A 16,042-nucleotide genomic window follows, 5' to 3' on the forward strand; every position below is an offset into this window, starting at 1 on the left:
CAGAAATATTTTCTTTCCAAAAAAAAAATTGTCATAAATATAGTTTCAATTTGAAGATAGGGGAAAAGATAACATTATGACATTATTATACAGAATGATTTGATAATATATTCAGTTAGATCTTAAAAGATATTGCAAAACTGGATGAGATTACAATAAAAGCACCAACTAACACCTGTAATCCAGTTAAAATGAACAAATTATAATGAGTTTTATTCTATGTTCTAACATTCCATAACCTGAAGATAGTTGTTAAAGACAGTTAAAATATTTGTTCTCATTAAATTGTTCATTTAATAAACTAGATTACAGGTATCAGTTGGTGCTTTTATTCAGTTAAATCTTAAAATTCATTTTTTATTTTAGTTTGATAAAAAAAAAATCATAAAGCAAGATTTTATTTTAAAAAATATCTCAGAGCTATTATCATCATTTTTTCTGAAGTTTAATAATTCCTCAAAAATTTTATTACTATTACTAAATGTACTGATTTAGTTTGGATAAATAATTTTCAATATTTCTTTCTGTAGCTAACTGTTTTTATACTCAAAAATAGGAATAAAATAAGTAAAAAGATTGTCTTATTTTTTATTATATCTTTTTTATCATCATTGTTATATACAGAGAAACTTCTGATTGGTGATTTTTTTTTCTTTACATTTTTTCAGATAAAAGTATCTTATTGGCATAGATATTTTTAAAATTTAAATTTGATATCATGTATCAATTTTATATTTTAAGTCATTGCAGTTAGGAAATCTCTAACATTAATTAATGTTAGTACTTTTGCATGAAAAGCTTATATATTTTTGTATTATGTATGCTATAAGTCAAATTATTATAGCATTTTCAGATTGATGATATATTTACTAAATAATTTGTAATACTTAAAAATTTGTTATTTTTAGTAACTTATTATGCAGAATGAATTTTATTTTTATTTACTTTGTTTTTCTGTAGGATCTTGGAAAGTATGGTCTCTTATTTTACAATGCCCTTTTCATGATAGTTCCACTTTTCATCCTAACTTTGTATAATGGTGACTTTGAAAAAGTAAGTAAATCTGTTAGAATATTATGCTAAAATATCACTAATTTTTATTTTCCAAATTTATTTTAATTTTCAAATATTATAACACACAGTATTAAATTAATCACATTTGCATAATCTTAGGATTGCATACAATTTGAATTCGATTGCTCTATTGTATAGTATTATAACTTTTATTCTTTATAAATATGAATTTATAACTTTTGGAAATTAAATTAAAATTTAATGAATTGAAAAATTTTTAATATCCTAAATATATTTTTATATGCTTAAATATGCTTAAATTTTTAAAAACTGTAGTCCAAACTATTGGTTTGAGTGTAATTTATATTGATGAGAAATTTAATGATACTGAGACATCTAAATATCAAAAACTTTAAATTTTATGATATTTTATAAGTAAGATTCATATAAACAGAATAAATAAATAATAATAACCTAATTGTAATTATATTGAATGCAAAATTAAATGTGATTATACAGTAGAGCGTCGATTTTCCGAATCAATTGGGGACTGGGGTTGTTCGTATAACTGATAATTCGGATAACCGATTTATGTACGAAAAAATAGTTTAACGTATCCGATGTTAAAATTTTTATCCGTTGCGTGTCGCTTCGCGTAGAATTTTCGTCGATATTAAGCCTAACAAAGACTATTGTATCGTAAAAAATTATTTTTTTATTTTATACAAACAAAATAAATATATTGAAAAATATAAAAACAATAAAAAATTATACTTCAGATGTTAATTTAGTATCAAAAACGTAAAATATTTAAGTAGCCCAAGACATAGCCAAAGATTGAAGCGCCACAGCACTGGCGAAAATTTAAATTTTCCGACTGGAATTCTTTCGGATGATTGACGTTTCGGATGATTGATTTCCAGAAAATCGACGCTCTACTGTATTTGCAAAGTAGGAAAAAATTTTAAAAGCATCTAAAATTGATCATAAATTACAAAGGAAATTTTATGATATCATTGAAAGATGGAAAATCTCTTAAAATTGAATAAAATGTTCTTAATATAAAAATTTGATCTAGGTTCAAATCTCATTTTAAAAATATTTGATTGCAAAATTTAAAATTTTGATACACATAATTCAACTATTTACTAGGTAGAAAAATTATGATCAAGAAATATTTCAATCAATTTATAGACAAAGTGACAAATTTCAGACTCCACAACTGAATGTATGTTAGAGAAAAAGATGTATGGAAAAATCACATTATCTTATTAAGAAAATCTAGTTTTTGAGGTTTTTATTCCATTTAAAAGATAAGATTATGAGATTTTATTACACTTTCTGTATGAATAACTTTAGAAATGATGAATGACAGTTTAATGGTGATTCATATTACTGTAAATTTGTAAAATTTATAGTAATGTCAATCAAGTTTTAGAAATTATGAGAAATTAAATTATGGTATTTTAATGAGAGAGAATATATAGTGGAAATAAGAATGTATGTTATTTATGATTAAAAGACATGGAAAGAATATTCAAAATATAATATAAATATTTATCATTTAAAACGTTACATTGAAAGGTATTCCAATGCAAAATGTACTTGTATTTTAGATATCTATTGTGATACAGTTGATTCCCTACTTATGAACATTCAATTTACAAACTTTCAGACTTATGAACAATTTGACATTATGTATAAAAGTGAAATTTTGTGCAGATTCTGAAGTTCTCTTGACACTTGTGAGTGGCATTTAAGTCAGTTCTTAATCAATAATAAATAAAGAATTTTTAATAGTTAATTAATTTGGGCTTATTTCTATTCTTATTGACATCCATTCAATTCATTCATAATAAAGAAACTCATTTTTGGATATTAATATCACCTTTAATGGTAGTGGGTATGATACTAAAATATAACAAAAACCAAGCTTTATTCCAATAAACATTCCAGCTGACTCTAATGACCTATACAACTATAGAATAGCAGTCTTTAGAGCACTTATTAGAAGGGCCCACACACATTGTAACAAAGAGCAAGACAAACAGAAGGAAATAGAAAGAATAGTGGAGATTGCTGAGACATATGGCTCTTCTAAAGGCTTAGTATATAAAATGGCTAACAAGCAGAGAAACAAACTCAAAGATTAATTGAAAATAACTCCAATAAGAGATATTTCACAGCAGGATGCATCTCACTACCATATTATTATAACATATCATATGAGTGCAATATGCATTCTTTATATTGGGAAATTGGAACATATACTAATACAAAAATTGTTTACAGACATAAATCTGATACATTCAAACTGCTTAGGAATGAGAAAGATCAAGTGGACATAGAAAGAGCACTAGGGGTATGTAAAATTCTGTTCAAAGATAACAGGTTTAATAGAGACTTTGTATACATCAGGTCTACAAAAAGATCTCTCAAACATCATCTCTCTGAATATAGAGCAAATATAGAAAAGAAGAAAAAACCACCACCTTAGCTATATATGCCAGGATTAAACCAGATCTACAATAGGCAACCCTAATATGACAAACCTGCCACCTTAGGAATTTGGAGGCATTAGAGATTTTTAAAGCAGACTGCCAGGGCCTTTTGATCAATTTTAAAGACAAAAAAACAAATCTCAAAGACATGGCAAGCTATGTACAACTAAATGTTATAACAAATGACACGGGCGCACATGTTTAGAAAAATTCATAAAAAGAAAATGTTTGAAATTCGAACACATTGGAGCCAAATGCAAAATAGAACACCACCAACATCAGAAGGAATCATTTTTCAAAAAGATCTACCTGAGGAAGGTCTTAGATGTGGACTGAAAACGTTAGTAATTTGATTAACTTTGAAAGCTATGTGCAAAGCACAATCACAATAAGGTGGTACATTTTGTTTATAACATACAACATTTCAAATAGAAATTTATTTAATATTTTATATATTTTATAATACACAAAATATTTCTTAATTGTGTGTGTGTATGTATGTATGTATGTATATGTATATTGTTGTCATTTTAATCTATTTTATTTTATTTTACTTACCTTAATGTATTCTATATTTCATTTTAGGTTTTAGATACATACTAGATTCTGTATTATTTGTTTATTTAAATTCATGCTTGATCTTTTTAAATAGCTTTGTAATTAATAGGCATTAAAAATTTTCATGAAAGCAATAAAATATAAATAACTGTAGATGCCAAATACTATTAGAAAAAGCTAAGTCACCTAACTGTCTATCAACATTATGGGGAAAAGATTTATTTTACATATATGTTCAACAGTATATAACTGTCCTTTTGAGGCAATATTTGTAGAGAACAGAATGTTTGAATTCAAAAATAGAACACAAACAGCAACAAACATTTTTATTTTATTTTATTTTTTCAAATTGTTTCTTGTACATGAGCATGGAACTTAAATTTCATACAGTATATAAAAAATTACAAAATTATACAATACAGGTATACTTCGACTTACATCGTTCCCGATTATACGTCGTTTATCAAAAAAGTATATGGAAAAATAAATATCAACTTTAAGTCATTTTATTCGACTTTACGTCTGTCCGCCACAAATATTGAAGTCGTAATATCACTAGAAAAACGTTTAAAGTGCATAAAATCATATTAAAATATATACTAGTATGTTCTGTATTTACAGTACATGCATTCGTAAATTTAGAATACTTTTTTCTGTCCTATATTAAAAACTAAAATTTATTTGTTTGTAAGCTTAAAATAGATTTTTATTAACCGTATATTATTAAAAATGCAGTAATAAATAAAATACAAAACCAGGAATGGTAATTTATGGTTTAGCCTAGTGACAAGTAGATTCGGAAACAAGTAAATTCGACTTACGTCGTTCTCCTGGAACCAATTACCGACGTAAGGCGAGGTATACCTGTATTACAAAAATAACCATGATATGCAAAGGAATAACACTAATAAAAGTATCTGAATTAAAATACAAAAATAAATAAGTACAGTACATAGCAGTGTGCCATTGGTGATGTGAAATGTTTTATTGTGAACTATGGGCTTACAAGTTTAGAAGCTTAAAGTGCTATCCACAGTTCTGATATATCAATTGTGGGAGTGTTCTACAATGACATTGGTGCAATGAGAAGAGATTTCCATATGAACAGTGTTCTTTGTTTCCTACAGCATTTTAGAAGTTTGTGACCAAAGAAGACTAAATTTAATTTATACCTCTATCACTTTTTTAGTTCTGTAGTATACCCGTATGATATCTTCATAATGTTCTGCAAGACAGTGGTGGAGCATTCTAGTGGTCACTCCAATATACAAGTATAATATTTTTGATTTAGTTAACAGATATTATAAGGGTATAACATATACTCCAGATTTTTCAAAGAATGCAACATTGTCTCTATTATTGCAAAGGATCCTATGCAATGTGGACTGGGGCACTAGTAGCAATATATAACCAAACTTTTTGAAAACCTGGCAAATATATAATGAAGGCAGACCCAGGTATGGAATAGCAGTTGTGACATAAACGAACTCTTTTTTTTAATTAAATTTCTTATGACTGCTGTTTATATATAAATATTATAAAGTCTCTGTAAATCCGCACGAAAAATATATAAATTTTCGGTTTAGCGGTAGGCCATCACACAGCAGGTAGACATCACACATCTGCTGTGTGATGGTCTACCGCTAAACCGAAAATTTATATATTTTTCGTGCGGATTTACAGAGACTTTATAATATTTATATTTATAAACGAACTCCTTCTTATGATACAAAGTGAATTGCAGAAATAAAGTGACTTTGACCTGGTTTACTAGATAGTTAAACTTGGCTAAAGAATATCCAGCATTGCAAATCACCAATTTAACAAGGGGAAGCTTCTCATTCACAAGTGGTTGGATGGGATTGGATGGAAAGATATAACAAAGCCCTGCATATGAGCTCTGCAATAGCTAAATGTTTATACCTGGAAATTGGAAAGCCATGGAAGAGATGATGTACAGCAGTGCATCAAATTTATGAAACACAGAAAAGAAAAGTCCATTGGGGATCTATGTACAAGCAGATCCAAAAAGAAATCTTTGCATCTTTTTCATCCTCTTTAGTAAATGAAATAGTCGGGAAAATGGCTGACAGCGATTGTATAATTCCAGTAACTCTTTTACATTCAGTCTTTAAATTTGCAATATCAAACATATGCAGTATAATATCCAGTAAAACAGATGTTTACTTTATCATGTTGTGAATGTCATCTCATTTTATTTTAAATATATGATTAAAAAATTATCAATAAACTTTGATACAGTATATTTAAAGTAAAATTTCTTGATTGCATAATACTATTATAAATCTATTAAATTTAGATTGTCTGAATTATAAATTCAGACAATTTATTATTTATTATTAATAATTCAGACAATCTAAATTTAATAGATTTATAATAGTATTATTTCATTTTATGTAATTTTTAACCAAAATTAACAGCAAAAACTGGATGTGATTGGTTATAAACATGTGCAGAAAAGCCTGTAATTCAGTATGAAAGTAATAATTTAATACTAAAACAAACATTTTTGATTGTCTTTAGCAGCCATCTTCAGGTTTTTAGTACTGCAGATAGAACAGAATGTAAAATAAAAATTTAAATATATTGGAACTTGTTAATTCTGTGTAGAATGTTGCATGTGTTGAAGAGTGGTAAATAAAATCAAAAATTAACATAAAAACAAATAACAAGGAGTGAGTAATATGTATAAAATAAATAAATACAAATAATATAAAAAGCAAAAATTAAAAATAACAAATAAATATGGTACAATAAACAAAAAAATTAAGATTAGGACTGCAAAATCTTCATAAATAGACTTCCAGGCATTGGATACTGTAGCCTTATCTTTAAAATTAATTGCTGTACCTTGCTTAGTGTCCTTATAGATCTCAAGGTTTACAAAATAGTTGAGGCCCATAGGAACAGAAGTATGGTGGAGCAGTTGTGTGTTATTAAAAAAACCTGGACGTTATTGTTATATGCAAAAGCCACAAGAATGATAGTACACAATTTCTTTTTAATTGTGTAATGTCTAAGTCTATTTAAGTTTAATGCTCAAAAGTCTGTATTGCACAATGTACTCATAATTTCTGTCCACCCTATTGATGTGTATATGAATTGCATATATACCAGAAAGTGATGACTTCTCAAATGCTTCTTTATCATTTCTAAGCAAGGAAAAAAGCAGTTTTGACTCCTCCTAAAAGCAATGTTAATGTTGGCAACTTGTAATATTTCTCTGTGGATACCATGCAGAGCTTTGTTAAAGGTAACTGCTTTATATAACTTGTTGTTTCTCTTGGAGTCAGATTGCATATTATAATGTCAGATGAGGTTTTTGATGAGTGTTGACATATAGCCAAGGGCAGTAGCAACTCTGTATATACAATAGAGTTCCTAAGATGTCCATCTGAGCAATGTGTAAAAGCTCTTCTATTAAGTGCTCTGAAAGCTGTGACTTATAAGTGTAAGGATCATACCATATGATTGGAGTTTATAAGAACACTTCTAGAAAATGTCTGTAGAAAGTGAACTATTGTGCAGTGTGATATTTTTACACATGATAGAATACTTGCATCATAAATTTTTAATTAATAAATAATATAATTGGAAATCTGAGAGAAAAAAATGTTTTAAAATAATTTATATTTAATCTTTTTGAATTTTTTTTGTAGACAATGAACTTTTCTGATTGGAATAACATATTGTTTGTGATTTCATTTATTCTTTCTTGCATCATGGGTTTTTTTTTAATGTTCTCAACCATTATATGTACACAATATAATTCTGCATTGACCACCACTATTGTTGGTTGCTTAAAGGTAATTTATTATTACTATTATTTATTAAATCAAGTTCTAATTAAATTTTAAATTAATAATAATTAATTTTTGTAAAAAAGAATATTTTAGTAACATACATGGGAATGTATATTGGAGGAGATTACATGTTTAGTTGGACAAATTTTATTGGCTTAAATATCAGGTAATTATTTCTCATGTAAATTTTAATTAATTTTTATATTTTATTATGCTTTTATGATTTTTTTAATTAAATTATTTCAGTATAATTGGAAGTTTGGTGTACACCTACCTCACTTTTGTACAAAAAGAAAAAAAGAAAAGTATATCAACTGAACATCTTTTAACTCAAGTGACTGCAGAAAAGGTTATACAGTTTTTAATGATATTATTTATAAGTTATAATTTTATTTTGAAACAAATTTTGATTTTTAATTTTTCAGATATGAGGGAAAAGACTGAATAAAGTAATTTCATGTTTACAGAAATTTCTGTGGTGTTTTTGTCAGTTAAACCATTGATAGTATCATTGTGCCTACTTTATGTATATAAAATAAATTATAATGAATAAAGCAGTACAATAAGATAGCATTTATAATGAATGAAAAATTTTAAAAAAATTTTAAGTTTTGGTTGAGACATCTGGTTGCATGGTTTCCTTCATTGAGGAAAGTCTCTATTATTCACATTTGGTGAAGGTATGTATATAGATACATATATATTTACTGCAATGCAGTATGTGTACTACTACAAAGATATAAAAAATATGAAAAGCTTTATTTTAGTTACTTTAGTCTGTAATCTTTTAATTTATTTTCTTTCAGTTGTATTTGTTCATTCCGTAGTTTAATTTATATTTGCATTTAATTTTTAATGTGCAATAATGATATTGCAATTTTGCTCAGCAATATGTTTAGCTGTTGATTGTTATTTACGGAAGGAAGAGTTATAAAAGTACAGTTTTAAGAAATAAAACTTAATATAAATAAAGTTAAAAATGTTTCAAGTACTAATATAATTTTCAAATATAAATTATCATAAATATAATTTGAAATTTTTAAAATTACAATTAAAAAAGATTACACTTAAAAAATTATATAATTAAAATATTTTTAAAATAAGGATAGTTTCAAGTTCTAAAATTATATTTTATGTATGTTCAGCTGTAAATTGCATATATTGTATTGAAGTTTAATTAATGATTGTTAAATGATATTAGCTCAATATTTTATTGATTAAACATCATCTTTGACTTGATTGAAAATGCAATTGTTGTGAATAAGCATTAAACATAAAGAATTCTTTTTATATACTGAATTTGTAATTTTGAATTCTGTGCACAGCAGTAAATAAATAGACATTAATTATACATTCTGCTTTTACATCAAAATATGATTGTGCCAAATTTTTTTGTTAAATTTTTCTTGAACTATTGATATTAGGAATGCCATTTTTGAGAAACATTAATCAAGAGATATTATGTCATCAGTACCAAAATTTATTAAAATTGTGACATGAAGATCACTTACTATAAATTGGATTACTCATTCTATTAAAATTTTCCTCATTTATTCTAGTCTTTTATCAAAATTTACTGTGGTAATATTACTTTCAAATATGAAACAAATACAATTTTTCTTTAAGGTTTTATACCTGTTTGAAATAATTTTGTAATAGCTAATTTTAATGAAGATTTGAATGTATTTTAGATATTTATGATAACAATAAATATGTACAAAATAAAGACAGATTTCATGATTTGTTACTATAATTATGTTTTCAGAAACATTAAAAAATCAAAAATTTTAGAAGTTTAAATTATTTTTATTATTAAGCATTTTCTAGCTTTGTTTTGTTTGTACCTTACAAATTTCTCTGAAAATGAAGCCAAATTATTTTGAAAATATTAAATAATTTAATTTCTAAAATAACTGTTTTTAATTTTGTAAATGTTTGAACAAGAATCTAAATGGTTCTTTTTCCTTACAAAACTTTCTGCCTCAAAACTATGAAAATTTGTTTTTTAATTAATAATGCATTCAGACTAACAACTTTTGATTGGATTGATTCATTTTTCCCAATTGATGATTTTTTCAATGTAGGGTCATTACAATTGAGTTTTTGCTATTAAAAGTGAAAAATATGATTGCAGTAACTCGATATAAGAAGGAAATTCATCTCAATTCAGAAAGATGAGTGATTCAAGTGAAAGTTGGATGAAAATAAGAATACATTTTGTTTGAATCAGCTGATAATGAATTAAAAGAAATTAAAATTACTAATGGCATGGATTAATAGATAAATTTGGTTCTTACATTTAACTCAAGTTTTTCAGTAAATAAACTAATTTATAATAAATGATTTTCATGAATAGACAAAAATAATATTGTAATGAATGATATTTTAGATTGGTACAATTATGCCTTGTTATGGTGATAATACTTTATTGATTAATATTTTGTTACTGGTTTTTTTATTACTTTTATCACATATTTTCAATGCAAATTTCTATAAGAATTGATGAACTAAAATATGTTATTATAGAAATTAATAATTAACTATTTTTATTATTATTCATTTTGTAGCATATTTGCATTTATAAATAATTTTTTAAAATCATTTGAAATAAATAAATATACTACAATGCAATATTTAATATAGCAAAATCTTGANGTTTGAAATAATTTTGTAATAGCTAATTTTAATGAAGATTTGAATGTATTTTAGATATTTATGATAACAATAAATATGTACAAAATAAAGACAGATTTCATGATTTGTTACTATAATTATGTTTTCAGAAACATTAAAAAATCAAAAATTTTAGAAGTTTAAATTATTTTTATAAATAAGAACAATGTATGATGTTTTGTTTTATAGAATTGTATTTTTAAATAGTGTGTCATTTTATTTTAAATTCGTCAACTTTTTCATACTGAATTTCTGTTTTATTTACCATATTCACACATTTAGAAATCACATTCTGTGCCATATATGCTTTTTCTGTGAAATCTGATCTTTATATTAATGATCTTACTGTAAAAGTGATTGGTTTTCAAAGGATAATCAATTAATAAATTAAAAGAATGATATAATTAATTGATATTTGAATCTGATAACTAATGTCAGCATTCTTTGTATTGTGTTTAGACAAAATGATAAGTTGTTGGTTTGAGAGTCAAAGACTGAGGGTTGATATCTTCGTTTTATGAAATTTGAAAAATAAGTCGCTAAGTGTTGAATTACTTTAGTAACTAGGTTTTTATATGCGTCTTTCAACCTGATGTAGATTGTCTTTATAATGTAATGAAAACAAACGAAACCATAGAATATAGTAAAACTAATGATTTATATAGATTTATTAATAAAGTGAAGAATACAATACAACTTGACTTACTGAGAATACTAAATTTATTGAAAAATTGCAAATACTTTTCAACATTTCATTAAAGTGCTCAGGATCATAAAATAAATCTGGATAAGTTTATAAGCATTTTAAATTTCAGAAACATAGATATAATTTTCATTTCTTATATATTGTGAATAAAATTTACAAGCAGAGCTTATTGTACTCTTAGATTTTAACAATATAACATTTTATTGTACTATTATTTCATACTATAAATATAATTTATTATAATCAATATTATTGTGTGTTGAACAGATGACTTTTATGATTTAATCTTCATAAATATGTGAATTACTATGAATACATGTAATGAAGTTTACATAAATACTGTACATATATGGAAAATTCTTGTAAATGTAAAATCATCATTTTATTTTTATAATTCTATTCTTAATTATATAGAGTTTGATATTATTTTATTTTATTAAGAATAATTGACAAAATAAATCATATATAAATATAATACTTACATAACTATTTTTAAGATGATTTTATGTTCATAGGTATGTTCTATATTGTATGTACTTATACAAACTTTATTGTATTCATAATAACTTATATAACCTTAGAAATTATTTGACTAATATTGTTAATATTGATTGTAGTAGATTACATTTGAGGGGTTCAGTGTAAAAGTACAATTTGAATACATTTGTGATAAATTTTAACATTGGTTAAAAAATTATGTTTTATTACATTAAACAAATAAATAGACATATTTTCTTGCTCTTTACTGACATTTATTACCCTTTTATTTTAAAATTAATATATATATATATATATCAATCAATGAGTTGTAAAATTTTTCCAGAAAACAAAAAATTGTATGTGGCATTATCTGTTATGAAATTTTATTAAAAAACTTTATATTTTTAACTATACAAAATGGCAAAAGGCAAAAAAGCTTAATTTTGAGGGAAGAGATGAGTTTTATAAAAAAAAAATGTAATGCTAATAATGAGTAAAATTTTCATTAGTTCACCCCACTTGAGATATGACATGACCCCCCTCTCCTTGATCTCCCCACCACCTTGATCTTTAACAACCGAAATATAATAGCATCAATGTCCTAATATACAAACTTTCCTGCAAAATTTCAGAAATTTTCAAGAAAAGTCACAGGAGTTATTAAGCTTCAAAGTGGATGAACGAAATCATTCTCCCCCACATGTATACACACACTAACATCCATTCATAATACAGAAAACCACAACTTTTTTGCATTTCTCAATATTTCAAGATCCTGAGTTTAAAAATGTAAAAATCTTGAGGAGTCATTTTTTGATTGATTGCCATACTTTTCCTCTGTTACTGTGTATATATGACAGGTGGAAAAGTAAAAGTATATGTACTTCTGTCTAGTATGGTCAACAATATATTTAAGATGTAAACTATAATTTGAAGATACAAAATTGCCAAAAGAGATATGAATATAATTCTGTCTTTAAAAAATGGACTAAAAGTTTTATCTATAGCAATGCACACAAAACAATAACAGAAATTAGTTGAATGCATCAAGCAATATTTGTTTTTTGCATGTTGAAATATAACACTCAAAACTGACATATGAATAAAGGACGATGATTTTGATGATTAGTTTATTAAGTATTTCTCATTTGTCAAGATTGCAGGTTTGGCAGCAATAATATAATTCAAATGTAAGCTATCTCTAATCAAAGTTATAATGGCAAATGTCTAATTATATATATGTAAAATAAATGATGAGTTGCCCAGTATTAAGAAAGAATGATGCAATTAGAAACATGAATCTATTTATAGGAGTATTAAATTAAATGTAAATGCAAGCATAAGTGCAGTTTGTGGAGATGTATTGTGTCTAGAAATGTTTTGGATAGATCTATGGTATTTTAGTATTTTTATTCTAATTGTAGTTTTTCACAATTTGTAAATTTTGAATATAAACATAATCTAACAATGCAACAGCCATTTCCATCAGAATTAAATTATCAGAACAATAAGAGAAAACAACTTTTTTAAACAAAAATATCATCTTCCTCATACAGATATTGTGTACAATTTTGTTTATAAATTTAACCTTATTTAACAAATACATATATATATATATATATTTAGTTTTAAATATTCGAATCTCATGTACAGGATTCAAACCATTTTTGATTTAATTGCATTGCTTGAATATTAAGAAGTAGCTTTATTGAAAAGTGCAAAAGTATTTGCAATTTTTCATTTTTCTTAATGTTGCACAAATAATGAATACATTTCATTAATTAGTAATATAATAAACTTATATAATATAATGGAAATAGTAATTTTCACATATAAAAATGCCATTCATTTGATAGCGACACAAACCAATTGTGACCAAAGCATAATTTTTTAAAAAGTTAAGACATGTTATTTTGAATTAAATAAAAGAATTTTAATTATTTAAGATGTAAATAATGTAATAGAATTTCAAACAGTACTAGTTCTTATCACAATTTTTGAAGTACTTTTACTCACATTTTCAGCCATTTGCAATTTTTATTATATTCAACCAATTAATAAATAAATAAAATCTCCGTCCACACATAGAATGAATTAATCAGAAGTATTCAAAAGTAAAATTTGGTTATTTATTTTAACAAAGTATTCATTACACCAAATATATTTTAAACATTTTCAAAACCGAAGAATAATCAAAGTCAACCGAAGTAACAAAATTAACTTCGTCATTTTGAATGTAATTTAATTTGTTTGTTTGAAAATGTTTTTATATAAATTGAACTGTAGAAATATTAAAATTCAAAGAAAATATTTAAAATTAAATAAATATATTTCATTAAAAAGTAAAATAAAATTGATTTTAGTTGAGTTTAATATAATAAAGAATAGATTTGAGAGTTTTTTTACATTGAAAATGTTTTATTATAGAAGCACATTGTATTTATTCATTTATTGCTGTTAGTATTTTTTTTCATTTTAACTTATTTTGTTGTCCCTTCAATTAGTGAAAAGCATTATTATATAATTAAAATGTTATCTTTTGATTATAAATACATATTTTTGTCTTGTAAGCATAATTTATATATAAATCATTTGTTATGTGCTGTTTTAAATTATTCCTATTTTAATAATGAAACATTGTATTGTATCATTATAATTTATATAAATTAAAAATGTATTATAAATTTTACTAGATGATTTTTTTCATTTTATTTCTTATAATCGAATATTAATTCTGTTATTCATATTTAATTATATTACATATAGTTAATTTTTAAAAATATAGGTAATTTGAAGTGATTTTAAATAAATATTTAATATTAAAAATGAAAAAAAATTATAATTTACTTGAATTATTTATTTTCTTAAATTTTATTCTGTGGATATTAATTAAGAGGACCTTTCTTCGTGTTGTCGCAGATTAACCAGGCTCTCGTTATACGACCGGGCAATAAAGAATGGATCTAAACGTGTCCGTGTCAGATAATCCATAAAAATATCCGAGGATATGAGTCGGACTATAATCCGAGTCTTCCGGAGTGGCAGGTCATCCATACCTCTGCCCATTGAGTGGTTTTTGATTGCTTGTAATTAGTTTTAGTAATTGTTTTTTACAAATGAAAATATAAGTTTATTCTTTCTTAAAATTAAACAAAATTTGGCATTTTATTGAAGTACAAGGAAATCAAAAAGTTGGATTTTATTATAAACATTTTTGACCTGTAGTTTGACAGACATTAGTTAACTCAACATGACTCAAATGAAGATTGGCCTATGATTTGAGCCTAAACTCTATCAGACCATTGTTCATTTAGAAAGATTTCTATAGTGAGTTTGAATGTTTATCTTTGTTTAAGCTATTTGTTATTTAATTGTTTAAGAGTATTTAAATGAAAGATTGTTGTTATGCATTATCAAATTACTTATACACACACACACACACACACACACACACACACACACACACACTATACTCTATTCCTGAACTTTTTATTAAGCAACTTGAAAATGAACAGGTTATTATAGTAAAATTGAATTTTTAAAAATTTGTAATGAAGTTAGCACTTTCATTGATCTTTTGATTGTAGCATTAATCTTTTTAGCATAAAAAATTTTTAAATCATAAGAATGTTGTAAGTATTGATTTAGTTTCCTATAATTTAGAAACATTTTTGGTTATTAGAAAATATATTCAGAACACATTATTGTAGATGAAAAATATTTTCCTTTAGTAGTTATTTGCAAATTTGTTTGATAAAGTAAAATTTTCTGGTTTTACAGAAATTAAAAACATCTTTTAATGGAATTTTAAATTTCAAATAGTTTTATTTAATCATTTTAATTAATTATAAATAATTTTTTAAAATCATTTGAAATAAATAAATATACTACAATGCAATATTTAATATAGCAAGATCTTGACTTTTAATTTGTTTTTTGCAAATGAAAGTTAATCTCCAAATTGGATGATTCTTTTTGGACAATCTCAATATAATAAAATTCAAATAGTTTATTTAAAATGAAAGGGAAACATTTCAATGAAACATTTACAACATTTTTACAATATTATAATATTGTAATTGTATAACACAATATTGTAAAAAACAATATTTACAATTAAATTTAGTAAATACGAGAGAAGAGTTTCGTATTTACAGAATATTTTTTCTTATAATGATTAATATAATTTTTTATTTTATTTTTTGTGAATTTTCCAACGCGTTTTAAACTTTTCAACTCAAAATTTGCATATTTCTAAATATGCAAATTTTGAATTGATTTTTAAA

General features: G+C 24.6%; 1 protein-coding gene across 6 annotated transcripts in view; it reads left to right on the forward strand.

Annotated features, from left to right (window-relative positions):
* The window catches only part of LOC111612848 (UDP-N-acetylglucosamine/UDP-glucose/GDP-mannose transporter-like), a 50,658-nt gene extending 40,185 nt beyond the window's left edge, over window positions 1-10,473 (forward strand). For all 6 annotated transcript variants that reach the window (XM_023354149.1, XM_023354134.1, XM_023354118.1 and 3 more), the window contains 5 exons: window positions 961-1,053; window positions 7,754-7,900; window positions 7,981-8,063; window positions 8,144-8,246; window positions 8,323-10,473. In XM_023354149.1, coding sequence (XP_023209917.1) covers window positions 961-1,053; window positions 7,754-7,900; window positions 7,981-8,063; window positions 8,144-8,246; window positions 8,323-8,328 — 432 coding nt within the window. In that variant the 3' untranslated portion in view covers window positions 8,329-10,473. The remainder of the gene's footprint in view (window positions 1-960; window positions 1,054-7,753; window positions 7,901-7,980; window positions 8,064-8,143; window positions 8,247-8,322) is intronic.
* The last annotated feature ends 5,569 nt before the right edge of the window (window positions 10,474-16,042 follow it).

This window comes from Centruroides sculpturatus, unplaced genomic scaffold (genome assembly GCF_000671375.1).
Source record: "Centruroides sculpturatus isolate CEXI.00-Female unplaced genomic scaffold, Cexi_2.0 scaffold112, whole genome shotgun sequence".
Lineage (NCBI taxonomy): Eukaryota > Metazoa > Arthropoda > Arachnida > Scorpiones > Buthidae > Centruroides > Centruroides sculpturatus.